General features: G+C 42.7%; 1 protein-coding gene across 2 annotated transcripts in view; it reads left to right on the forward strand.

Moving 5' to 3' along the window:
• The first annotated feature begins 624 nt into the window (after nucleotides 1–624).
• Nucleotides 625–13,668, forward strand: part of TGFA (transforming growth factor alpha) — a 102,961-nt gene continuing 89,917 nt past the window's right edge. The window contains exon 1 of one of the 2 annotated variants that reach the window (XM_065891122.1): nucleotides 625–860. In XM_065891122.1, coding sequence (XP_065747194.1) covers nucleotides 821–860 — 40 coding nt within the window. In that variant the 5' untranslated portion in view covers nucleotides 625–820. The remainder of the gene's footprint in view (nucleotides 861–13,668) is intronic. The other variant, XM_065891123.1, reaches the window with a different exon arrangement.

Below are 13,668 nucleotides of genomic sequence, written 5' to 3' on the forward strand. Positions count from 1 at the left end.
ATCTTAACAACGTGCCGCCTGAGAACGTGGGGTGGCTGTGCTCCCGCGGCAGGCGTCCCGAAAATCCAGCGTTCTCTCGGATGGGGGTGCAGGTGGGAAATCTGGTTGAACAAATTCTTCGCTCGATTCTGGGGAGCACTTTCCTTGGGCCAAGTCTTGACAGGGGCAGGTGAAGCTCGCAGGTCCCGTTCCGGGTCGAGTCTCAGCGCCTTGCCCGGGAGAGCCCCCGGCAGCTGCCGTTGGCGCAAGTGACAGACGCCAGGGCCGCTCCGCTCCCCTGCCTGGAACCTAGAAGCGGCCACTGCGCCCGGCCGCTCGGGCTCCGCACTGAGCTGTTAGTCTGAGGGTGGTGTCTGAAATCAGGCGCTTCCTGCCTTTCCCTCGGCCTGGGTGCCCGGCCCGCGCCGCGGACTTCGGAGATTCCCGGGTAGCGCCGCGCCGCGCCGCCCCCGCCCCGCCCCGCCCGGCCCGGCACTGCACTGTGCGCGCAGTCTCCCCGCCCCTGCTCCAACCCCACCCCCGCTCCACCCCCACCCCCCCTGCCCCTAGAGGGGCCCCCCAACCGGGCCGCGAAGGTGGTCCTCCAGGCCCAGTAGCCGAGTGGCGGAGGTGACGGTAACCGTCTTCCCGTTTCCGCCCGGCCGCCGGCGCGGCGGGGCGAGTGCCAGCAGAGGCGCGCGGTCCTCCCTCCGCCCGCCCGCGCCGGGGGCTGGCCCTGCCTAGCCGGCGCCTTTTTCCCCCGCACCGCGGCGCCGCTTCGCCACTTGGGCACCTCAGGTAGGGCAGGAGGCTGGAGTGCCTGCCGCCCGCTGCCCGTAAAATGGTTACCTCGGCTGGACAGCTCGCCCTCTTCGTGCTGGGTACGTACGCTGCCTACTGCGCGCCCGGTGGCACCTGCCCTCCGCGACACCCCGCTTTCCCCTGTCCCCTCCACTTCTCTCTCCCGGGGGTGTTCTGCGCCCGCCTGGGAGAGGAGAGGGCGGCGAATTCTTTTCGAGGCTTGAAGGCTGGGAGGCAAGGGGAGCCACTCGGGCTTACTAGGAATTGGGGGAGCCTACTCCAAAGAGGGGGACCGTCGAGCGCTCAGGCTTTCCCCGGTAAGTGGCCGCCGGGCGGTGCGTGAGAACACCCGCAGGGGAAGGGGGAGCGGTGGGTGAACGGGCTTGAGCTTTAATCCGCCTTCTCTGTGTGCTCGTACACTTGCCCACACCTACCTGCTTACCTGGCTGCCTCCAAGCCAGTCTTCACCGGCGTCGGAAGCGCGTACACTCGCAGAGGGTGGCCAGCGTCCGACCCTCCGGCCGGACCTTGGCTGCTTCCCTTTCGTACCCGCCGCCTACCCGTGAGCCCCAGCGACCGGCAGATGTTCACCATCAGCAGCGGCGCCTCAGTCTTCTAACTTTGAGAGTTCTCGAGCTTTGGGGGTGGATTTTTGTGCGGATTAATTGTTGTTTTAATTAACTTCCCTTGGAGAAGTGGTTTAAGTGTCAACCGAGGGCAGGAGTGAAACCCTAGACGAAGCGCTGCTGATTTCCTTTGAGTTTATTCTTGGAAGAGAACGAGGGATGGGGGAAGGGAGGGGAAGTTAAACCCGGCAAACCCGAGTCGGGTCTGGGAAGCCGGTGAGATTTTCGACGGTGAAGGTCACTGCCCTGCCGGCTCTTGCCCCTCGCGGCGCCGGGTCTCGTGTTGAGATAGCAGATTGACAGCCCAGGTGTCCTGGTTACTGCCGTAGCTTCCGTGAAATGAATTGTTCAGTCCCTGTCTCCTGCGTTTAACCCTGTAAAGCAAGTTGCTTCCTACAAGATCATTTATTAGAGCGTGAGAAAAGCTATAGAACCCCTGCCTGCAAAATGCCCAGAGCCGCAGCCCCACCCAGTTCCGTGTACAGTTTCAGGGGGTTCACGGACCCGCCCGTAATCCTGCCCATGAAAGGCTGATTAAGAACCGCAGCAGAAGTGGAGGCATCATATAAGGGAAATACAGAGCAGCCGTGGAACGGGATTCCACAGCTGCCCCGAGGTGTACCCTCACCTGAAACTCCCCAACAGGTGGCATGACTCTGAGTGGCTTTTTTTTTCTTTTCCCAAGACCATTTTATATTTTTGTATTGATGGTTCTAATTTTAGATTTTTTTGTTAAAGCAGTAAAACATTACCAATACAGTAGAAGCCTCCTGTATTTGGGTCCCTATGTAATGTTTTTTGCAAATGCTAATAGTAATAATATTAATAGCTAACACTCTTTGAGCACTTACTCTGTACCAGGTACTGTTCTAAGTGCTGTGCATGTATTAACTCATTTAATTTTCACACCAACCTGATGAAGAAAGTATTATCGTCCCCATTTTATGGAGGAGGAAAGTGAAGCACATGGTCCCACAGTTAGTAGGTAGTTGGGCCAGAATTACGAGAGTGTGGAAGGAATGTGGATATTAAAAGTCACCTAACTGTGGTCACTGTAGTTCCATCTCCCAGGTTTGGGACTTTTCCTCGAGTCGAGATGGGTGGAATACCGTGGAGATTGTTTTAATTGGGTTTTCTTTTGGACTCTCAGGATCTCAAGGCGGTCTTAGGTTATTCAGTGAAAATCAGAGGCAAGAAACAATGAAGGTAAGCAAATTTGAGGAAGCTTTGTAAAGTTGCCCCTGCCTCCCCCCCACCCCACCCCCGCCATCATACTATACTTGCCAGTGAAGACTGCATTCATTCATCATGGAATTTTTCTCTTTTGCCTGAGTTCAACTTGATCTTTGTTTCCTCCCTTAAGAAAAAGATGTATAAATTTGCAAAGGTTGATCAATATGTGAAAGCTGGCTCATACAGGTCCAAACTATGAGCAGTTGAAAAAAGTAGAGGAAAAGACGGCAGGAGGAACTTACACCAGTGAGGATTCCTTTTTATTTATATTGCTTTAAAAAAAAAAAAAAGCCATTGAACTTGGCCCAAAAAAGCCAATGTCGTTCTGTACATTGACCACCGCTTCTGCCTCCCACCTCCCTTTCTGCTAGATTACTAAAAACCCATCAGTGTCATGTGCATCTTTATTCTGCCCATTTCCTCCAGAGCTGCTTTCCTCGCTAATTTTTCTTAAATTGGTTAAAGGCAGCTCCAGGCAAATCAGCCAGTGTTCCATCAGTAATCAAGATCTAGAAAACCGGGATCTTTCCCCTCCTTCCCCACCTCCATGGGAACAGTCTGAGAAGGAACTGTTAGGAGTCTCAGCTGATTCTTCTGATTACTTGATTGATGTTTTGGCCAAGAGAATGTGGAGACTGTTGCTTAAATGGCAACATTGGGAACATAATCTAGGTTCCTGTGGTGGCTGCGCTCCCATGTCAGGTTTCCGTCCTTGGCGGAGCAAACCTCACAGGGTCTTGGCTTCTCCAGTCCCAGGTCCTCCCTGTGTCAAGGGAGCAAGATGTGTAATCTTGGGCAAGTTACTTAGCTTCCTTGTGCCTTGTTTTCCTCATGTGTAAAATGGTGATATTAATAGGATCATTGAATATAGTTAATGAACCTAGAATGGTGCCTAGCACATAGTAAGAGTTTAATCAATCATCGTCATTGTCACTTCGAACCTCATAGAATTCCAGGTATCATTGCAGGTTATGTCCATTCTGTAACTGAGAGTTTGTCTTACTTATCTCATTTTCCATCTCCCCACCCTTCCTAAGACAGGAAATACCACCAAAACTAAAAACCTACTCAGAGATTTTAGCGAATCGTTTGGCAGATGACAACTTCAAGAAAGTTTGGGAGTTCTTTTGGACCTTGTGAATTCTTTAATTTTTGATGCAGAAAATTTGTATTTCCTCCTTACTGTTCAGTGGTCAGTTGTTTATTGAAGTCAGCACTAAGTTCCAGTTTTCTTATCTATAAAGTGAGAATAATAAAACTACCCACTTCACAGGTTGTTATGAGAATAAAATGAGATGGTAAATATGGAAGCTATTTATAAACTTTAAAAATAAATTTTAACACTACACACAAAATGACATTGATTTTATAATGGGTTTTATCATCCAGAAAAAAGCATTATTATTTTTATGGCAGTTCCCAGAAGTAGGACTAAATGTAGGCTAAAGAAGGATGTCCTAGGACACGAAATGCCATGAAGGATGGGTAGAGAGGAAACAGGTCAGCTTCCCTGTGGATTCGGGGCTGAGGGACCAGCAGGGGTCATGAAGTAAGAGAAGTTCTCTTCTCCATTACTTGGTAATGTTGTCTTTCAGAGTGAACAGTGGAGGTTTGCCCAGGACACATGTTTTCATTATTGGGCAGCTGAAATTAGGGAAAGTTCACTTTGAACAAGGGCTGTAAAGGTGTATATGGAAGCCTTAGAGCCTGAGTTTCCTGTATTTACTTTTCCAAAATCTGGTTTCCTAGGATAAAGTGATCTTTCTGTAAATACTCAGTGTCCCCTGCAAAGGAGACCTTTCTTATAGGAGTAAATGATGCTTCATGTTCCTGTGGTAACATATGAAAAATAGATGGTTTTTCCATTAGACCTATCCCTAAAGGCTTTTTGAAAGTATGTTTTGAACAAGGCCCTGCTCTTTGGGCTGCCCACTAAAAGGGACAGGGGATGGGAAGTGGAGGTTGGGTCAAACAAAATGGAACTGGCCTGAGACACTGAATTGGGCATCTTGTGCCTGGTTTCACACTCACAACCTTTGTAGTGTGTTCCACAGCAGTATCCTCAAATTACAACCACTTGGAGAGCTTGGTAAACCAGATGGCTGGGCAGGAGGTGGGAGAGTTTGCATGTGTAAAGAGTTCCCCAGTGTGGCTTGTGCTGCTGGTGGGGAGGAGAGTAAAGGGACACTCTGAGACCCACCGCTCTACAGTCGGTGCTGTTAGGGAAGCTTCTAGCTTAACGAGTTGCATTTTGTCTAACAAGTTGCATTTTGCGTTTGATGTTTTAAATGCTGCCGTGGGTTTATGAGCATTATTAAGGGCACTTCCACGGCCTGTCTTGTTTACCAGAGCAGAGTTAGAAGTCGTGCTGAGAACTCTTACCTGTTCTAAATGTTCTTGTACTCTACCTATGGAAAATGTAATAATCCCATGTTATTAAACTCCAGCTGACCAAAGCTAATCATGTCATGCTTTCTTTTGTGTGGATCACCAAAAATCGACTGTTGTGTTGCTGTCATTTCAAATATTTTTCATCCCCTCATTTTAAAGTATGAACTTAATTCAGTGCTCAAGCTAGTATGTGTTAGATTGCATCTAGATAGAGGATTGGGGCACTTTTATGGTGACTTTTGTTTTGCTTTTTTTTTTTCCTGTGAAATATCAAGTATAAAAATCTTTTGTAGAATCAGGAAAGCCAGAAATCTAGGCTACCAGAACCATCTCTTAGGAGGTCTTCATTTTAAGCACAAGGCACATTCCCTTTAGACCCTCTCTAAAAATTTGGGTAAATTCTTTTGAAGCATTAGGAATTAGTTGTATTAAATATGACTTGAATAGTTGTTACTTGGGCTTAGAAAAAGTAGGAAGTTTATTGAAATGGAATTTTATGTATTTGCTAGTATTTTTCTTTCTCTTTTAAGTCAGAGGAAACAAAATTTTCTTTCACTTCCCTAGTCTAGTATATTATATGCCCAGTAGTTTTGTCCTTAATATTCTGCTGTCCTCTTACCTTGAAAAGCTTTTAGTTTTCCCCACCTTAGAGTTTATACTTCTCAAGTACTTGCAGATGGTTAGGGCTTCCTCTAGGAGAGATTTGACAGATAACTCCCTTCTATAACAAGCTAGTATAACTTTGTATAACTCCAGCCTGCTGTTGCCTTTCCTCTTTTGGTTTTAATTTTTGAATGTGTTAACTTTTCTGGCTGGGAACCTCAACAGCGTGTCCTGACCCCTTCAAGTCCTGCCTTCAACTAACACTGGCTGGTACTTGCCCCCTCTTCCCTTCTAGTTTGAGGGTTTCTTGAGGGCAGAGCCCCTTGGTCTTCATCTTTGCCTTTGGCACCCTGAGCACAGGCTGACCTTCAGGGGAGACCAGTGAGCACTTGATGACTCCTTGGGGTGCCCCATACTGAATACTCCAAGTGTGGACTCAGTTGGCAAACACTTGGCTGGGTAGGTAACATTTATCCTGAAAAACTCTTCATTATGATAAGAGTGGTTGCATATAAATTCTTCTATACAGCTAGTTTTCAGAGAGTGTTTTATTGTTTTTTTAAAATAGATTATGATTTGTTTTTGATTGCAAAAACAGATTTTTTTTCTCTAGAACATAGAAAATTCAGGAAAGCATAAGAGAAAAGTTATTTTAGTGGCCTGTAATTCCACCACCCAAAGATAACTATGATTAACCTTCCATCGCACGGCCTGATGGATTAATGTATAGGTCAATAGATATTCTTTAAAAACTTGTATGAATTCCAAGAGGGTCACACTTTAACTTATTTTTGTAACTTAACCATCTTTCATGGTAAGCATTTTTATATCATTTAACATTCACCATAACATCATTCTTAGTGGCTGGGAAATAATCTCTTGATTATGTTTACTATAATTTTGAAGCCCTTTGGACATACAGATTTTTCTTATTTCTCACTGTTATGAATAATCCACACAGTGTTGTTGGGAATATAAATTGATACAACTTCTCTTGGAAGTCAACGTGACAATAGCTATCAATTTTACGTGGGTATAATTTGGGTCATCAGTTTCACTTTTTGATATATATGCTACAAAAATACTTGTCTAAAAGTGTGAAGAAAAATGTAAAGGGTGATGATTGTTGACTTGTTTATAATAGTAAACAAGTTGCCAATAAAAAAGTTGCCAGTACCACACTGTTATAGTTTATTTTTTATTTTTTTTTTGCGGTATGCGGACCTCTCACTGTTGTGGCCTCTCCCTTTGCGGAGCACAGGCTCTGGACGTGCAGGCTCAGCGGCCATGGCTCACGGGCCCAGCCGCTCCACGGCATGTGGGATCTTCCCGGACCGGGGCACGAACCCATGTCCCCTGCATCGGCAGGCGGACTCTCAACCACTGCGCCACCAGAGAAACCCTGATTAGTATTTTATAGTAAGCATATATTAAATTTATAATGCTAAAGTCAAGGAACATAAATGACACAACAGACATTCTTGTATATAACTGTTTGGCTCATCTTTGATTATTTAGGATAAGTTCTAGAAATTGGCTTTTTCTCCTACCAGCAGTATATGAATGCTTACTTTCTAGATTCTTCTATAACCAAAAGTTAGTTTTAACATTTACCAAGTTGATTGGAGAAAAAAAATCTTAGCCCAATTTCATATTTAATATTTGTTAGGGTGAGTAAGTTTGTGCGTCATTTATCATCTTGTTATTTGCATCTTAACCTTTCAAGATTTCTTCTTACTGATGGATCATCCTTTTCTTAGAACTTTATAACACACTTTATGTAAAAAGGTTGTTAATACTTGGCAAGTGTTCATTTATTGTTTGTCTTTTACTGTTTTGTTTATGATATTTTTGACATGCCTAAGGTTTTCGTTCTTATGTAAGAGAAACTGTAAATCTTTCCCCTTAAGCTTTCTACCTTTGCTTGTATAATTAGGAAAACCTTCCCTATCCTAAGTTGAGGCAAACATTTACCTATTTTTTTCTTCTAATTCTTTAGTGGTCTCATTATATTGAACTAATCTACCTGTAATTTATTCTAATGTATGGTGTGAGGTATCAGTACAACTCATGTTTCATTTTTTTTTAAAACAGCCAACCAGTTAATATTGTCAATTGTCATTTGTGGAATAATCTATCCTTCCTAGTGTGGTTTGAAATTCCATTTTTTTATCATATGCTAAATTCTTCTAAACTTGAATCTGTTTGTGGGATTTCAGTTTGGTTCTTTTATTTTGTATTTTTGCCCTTGTTGTGAACTTGTTCATTCAGGTAGTCTACAAATATTTATTGAGCACCTATTCTGTGCTGCAACTGCTTCTAGGTGCTAGGGAATCAGCCAAGACTGATCCCTGTTCTCATGGATCTTGTATTCTAGTGGGTGAGACCTTTTCCGCTGCTTTGTATTCTAATTGGTTATTGATATCTAAAAGCATTTTTTAAATTTTATTTATTTATTTATTTTTAACATCTTTATTGGAGTATAATTGCTTTACAATGGTGTGTTAGTTTCTGCTTTATAACAAAGTGAATCAGCTATACATATACATATAGCCCCATATCTCTTCCCTCTTGTGTCTCCCACCCTCCCTATCCCACCCCTCTAGGTGGTCACAAAGCACTGAGCTGATCTTCCTGTGCTATGCGGCTGCTTCCCGCTAGCTATCAGTTTTACATTTAGTAGTGTATATATGTCCATGCCACTCTCTCACTTTGTCCCAGCTTACCCTCCCCCCCCATGTCCTCAAGTCCATTCTTTAGTAGGTCTGCGTCTTTATTCCCATTCTGCCCCTAGGTTCTTCATAACCTTTTTTTTTTTTTTTTGGATTCCGTATATATGTGTTAGCATACAGTATTTTTCTCTTTCTGACTTATTTCACTCTGTATGACAGACTCTAGGTCCATCCACCTCACTACAAATAACTCAATTTCGTTTCTTTTTATGGCTGAGTAATATTCCATTGTATATATGTGCCACATCTTCTTTATCCATTCATCTGTTGATGGACCCTTAGGTTGCTTCCATGTCCTGGCTATTGTAAATAGAGCTGCAGTGAACATTGTGATACATGACTCTTTTTGAATTATGGTTTTCTCAGGGTATATGCCCAGCAGTGGGATTGCTGGGTCGTATGGTAGTTCTATTTTTAGTTTTTTAAGGAACCTCCATACTGTTCTCCATAATGGTGTCAGTTTACATTCCCACCAACAGTGCAGGAGGGTTCCCTTTTCTCCACACCCTCTCCAGCATTTACTGTTTGTAGATTTTTTTTTTTTTTTTTTTGCGGTACGCGGGCCTCTCACCGTTGTGGCCTCTCGCGCTGCGGAGCACAGGCTCCGGACGCGCAGGCTCAGCGGCCATGGCTCAGGGGCCTAGCCACTCCGCGGCATGCGGGGTCCTCCCAGACTGGGGCACGAACCCGCGTCCCCTGTATCGGCAGGCGGACTCTCAACCACTGCGCCACGAGGGAAGCCCCTGTTTGTAGATTTTTTGATGATGGCCATTCTGACTTGTGTGAGGTGATACCTCATTGTAGTTTTGATTTGCATTTCTCTGTCTAAAAGCTTTTTATGAATTATATTTACAGTTGACCCCTGAACAACACAAGGATTAGGGGGCCAACCCTCCAAAAATACACCTTTAATTTATGGTCGGCCCTCACATCACCGGTTTCTCCATTTCCAAGGTTCCCCCCATGGGCAGACTCAATTACCCGGATCGTGTAGTAGTGTAGTATTTACTATCAAAACAAAACCTCACATATAAATGGACCCACACAGTTCAAACCTCTGTTGTTCAAGGATCAACTGTATTTTGTGCTGGGTTTTGTTAATTTTAATAGTCTTTCCATTGATCCAGGTTTCTTATGTAGATGATCATGTAATTTTGAATAGTGATAACTTTGCCTCTTTCCTTTTATATTTTCATCTCATTACTTTTTCTTATCATGCTGACTAGAACTTTAAGAACAACATTTTTTTAAAGGCAGTAGATATCCTTGTATTTTTCTTGATGTACTGCTAATGTTTGTAACATTTAACTAAGTCACACAAGAGGCTGACTTTTCAGTTATTTATATATAATATACATATATATGTGACTGTATATTTGTATATGTATATATATGCATATAAACTTTATCATGTTAGTAAAATATACTTCTCTTCATAACTCACTAAAAGATTTGGTATTTTGCTTTGTTTTTTAAAGCAGGGGAGATAATGTGTTGTTGTTGTTGTTTTTCCAAATGTTTTGAGGATATTTATTGACTCAGTTAAATTAAAGCCATTCTTGGGGCTTCCCTGGTGGCGCAGTGGTTGAGAGTCCGCCTGCCGATTCAGGGGACACGGGTTCGTGCCCCAGTCCGGGAAGATCCCGCATGCTGTGGGGTGGCTGGGCCCGTGAGCCATGGCCACTGAGCCTGTGCGTCTGGAGCCTGTTGCTCTGCAACGGGAGAGACCACAGCAGTGAGAGGCCCACGTACCGCAAAAAAAAAAAAAAAAAATTAAAGCCATTCTTAAATTCCTGGAATGAACCTTCTTGGTTGTGTGGTATTATTCTCTGTATCTACTGCTAGATTTGATCTGTTCTGAAGTATTTGGGGCCTTTTTTCTTTTTTTGGTTTTGATATCAGTGTTATGTCAGCTTTCTAAAATAAATATTAAAATGTTCCATCTGGTTTACACTCTGGAGTAGCTGAAATATCATGGAAATCAAATGGTTCTGTGTAAGATTGAAAGAAATTGCTTATGAAACTTCTGAGCTTGGTCCCTTTTTAGTGATCCGTTCAAGTTTTCTACTTCTTGAGGTGTTCTTGGTAATTATTTATTTTCCTCACAATCTATTCAATTCAGATTTCTAAAGCTTTAGCACAGATTTGTAAATGATCTCCTTTTAATTAAAAATTTTTCTTTTGCACCTGCAACCTCAGTTAATATGACTTTACCAAATATGAAACAAAGCAAACACTTAGGCCCCCCCAAATAAAATATATTTTTAATTTGTTTTTCTTGATAATGATATGTTGAAGAAAAACCTCTTTTTAATCGTCAACCAAATTCAAGTCAAAGCTTCATATTTGATGGCTTGTTTGCATAAATGCGTGTGCCAAAGTTGTTGTAATAATGCCATTTCTGATTTGGATGACGCATGGTACTGTGATTTCTAGCAGAGGCTGCTAAGTAGCTTTCTGATGGTTTCTTAAGCTTTCAAAAGTTTAAAAACCTCCAGATACACTATTGTGTCCATTAGATGTTACTGTAGTGTTGGGAGCAAATGGGACATTTCTGTTGTTTGTTCATTTGCTTTTTGTTTATTTTTTTCACTTGTTTTTAAGTTCAGTACTTCTAGGTAAAAAAATGTTGGGTTCTGACAAAGAGACCATATCTTCCTCTTGGATTTTAGGCCTCTAATCTGAGTTTGAATGAGGTGAGTAAACAATTCTCCTGGGTGCTTAGAGAATAGATATACCTTGATGGCTCTTCCGTCATCTCTTTCCAGGGCTGAGGCACTCTCTGTGTAACTACTATACTTCCAAGAGGTACGGGAGATTAACTGGCTAAATGGTACACGTAAAGTGGTGACAGAAAAGCAGCCAAAGCTGATAAACGAGCGGTTTGCAATTACACACTCTGCTCCCCTCCCTCTGCCAGGCCTTGGCAGCAGGGAAAACACAAACTTAGGAGACTTTTCTTGGTTGAAAGAAAGCACGTAAGACTTGTAACTTTCACCGTGGCGGTGGCTTTGAGGAATTGGCATGTGAGCTGCCGAGGGACATAACCTGGTCACTTTATTTGTCACTGAGCTCAGCTGGAAACTCTGGGCTTGAGCACTTCTCACCTTGGACTGGTTTCTGGGTTACCACTTTTGCATTGAAGGAGCACATCAACAGGCCGGTTTGCATGCCGTACACACTCTCTGCTAGCACATTTGAACAATGACAGATGTTTTTGCACATAGCAGACCTTGGGTGTTATAATTAGAGTTTCAGGGGATGAATCATAGGTCCCTGAGCTAGAATGAAAGCAAGCCTGGGGCCTGAGCATTTTTTTAGGGAGGTGAGGTAAACTCATAGATCACATTGATGGGGAATCCTTCTGGATCTGGACTCTCCCTAAACCTCATCAAAGACTCCTAAGGCCCCCCCGACCCCCACCAAAAAAAAAAAAAAAAAAAAACCAAACAAACACATCTTTTGTGCTGGCCCCAGTGCGGGCCACTTAGTGTTACCAGAACACACAACCCTGTGGTCGCCACCTCCCATGTGGGCCACTCGGTACCCTCCTTTTCTGCCAGCCTCGCTAAATCCTAATCATTCTTTTTCCACAGCGAAATAGAAATCAGAATCTACAAACAAAAGTATCTAGAAAAGACCCGCACATTCAGCTCATCAGAGACATCTGCTTAATGAGGTTGAACTGTCAGGGATCTTACCAGATCCGTTTCTGTGTGTGGTTACAGATATATTTGTATATTCACTCTTCTTCCTTCAAAAATGGCATTTGGTATTTTTAAATCTGCTTTTCACTTGCAGTCTATGGAGAAAATATTTCTGTGGCAAAGATACAAATGTATCTATCAATCTATTCTTAATGACTAACGCATTCCGTTACACAGCTCTGTCATTATTCATTTATCCACCCCTTATTGATAGAGATGTAGGTTGTTTCAAACTTTTAAATATTCAAACCTGAAATGAAAATGTTTACAGCTAAACATTACCAGCATCTTTGAATTATCTTCTATGGTCAAATCCCCAGAAATGGATTACTAGGTCAAAAGGTACACACTTTTTCACCTCTCAGTATGTTTTGACTATCTGCCTTCCAGAAAAGGTAGACAAATTTATACTTCTGTCCTATGTGTGACTGCCTGTTTATCAGCAGCAAACTTACCTAGGATGAATATTATCATTTTCTAGACTTTGCTAATGACGTTGGCCAAATTGTATCTCCTTGTTTTAATTTGTGTTTCTTTGGCTAAAACCAAAGTTTGCTACAATTGGATGCTTTTTCATGTTTGTGTATTTGAATTTCTTTTCTTGGGACTTACCCATTTCTGTCCTCAGGTCACGTTTTGGGTGGGTGAATTATCTTCTCATTGATTTGTAAACAGTTTTATAAAAGATATATTAAATATTTTCTTTATTTTGTCATTTAAATTTACGTGTATGTGTATGTTTGGGTTTACAGAAGTATGGTTTTGTTTTTGTTTTTAACTTTTAAGGACTTAAAATCTGTTCATTATTTCTTTGTGATTTCTACTTTTGTTTTGTGGTAGGAAGGGATTTGCTATGACTCTCTGATCTCTCATTTCCCCTTGTATTTTTATGTTGTTACTTTTTTGGATTTAAATTTCACTTCTTTGGAAATGCATTTTGGTGTAAGATGTGAGACAAAACTCTAACTTGCCTTTTTGTCGAAATGATCCGGTTCCTCAAACACCATTTGTTGGATTTATTCTCTACTCACTGATTTCGAATCCCACTTTTGTCACTTGAGACTTTCTTAGGCGTACTCAAGTCTTTTTGGAGTTTCTGTTCTGTTCCATTAATCTGAGGCTCACCCTTTAATGAACCATTCTTTGGGGCTGGTAATGTGTTATTGCCCCAGGAAGCTGGGGCAGAAAAATCTTGAGAAGTAGGCAGGCATTGGGTGGGCATGTCCTGAAAGGCATGGTGAACCTGCCTCTGCCCTCCTATCTTTTCTGGAACTTTGTGCTTTGCAGGAGTTGGGGAACATGAGGCAGGCCTGCAGTCCTCACTCCATGTGATGTTCTGGTTAACTGACACTGTATATTTTCATGTCGCCTTCTCAAATGGGAGGACGGTGGAGTCTGCCATGGCATACCTGGAGCCACAGACCAAACCTGGCACATCTCCCAGGATATAGTAAAGGAAATAGTTAATCAGAAAGGAACTTCACTGGAAAGTCATAACATTGTTTTATATATTAAAACAAACTCAGATATATTAGCAAATAGAATGCAAGATTGAAATGTCATAATTAATTTTTCGGATACAAGACTTCAAATAAA

This window comes from Phocoena phocoena, chromosome 14 (assembly GCF_963924675.1).
Source record: "Phocoena phocoena chromosome 14, mPhoPho1.1, whole genome shotgun sequence".
Lineage (NCBI taxonomy): Eukaryota > Metazoa > Chordata > Mammalia > Artiodactyla > Phocoenidae > Phocoena > Phocoena phocoena.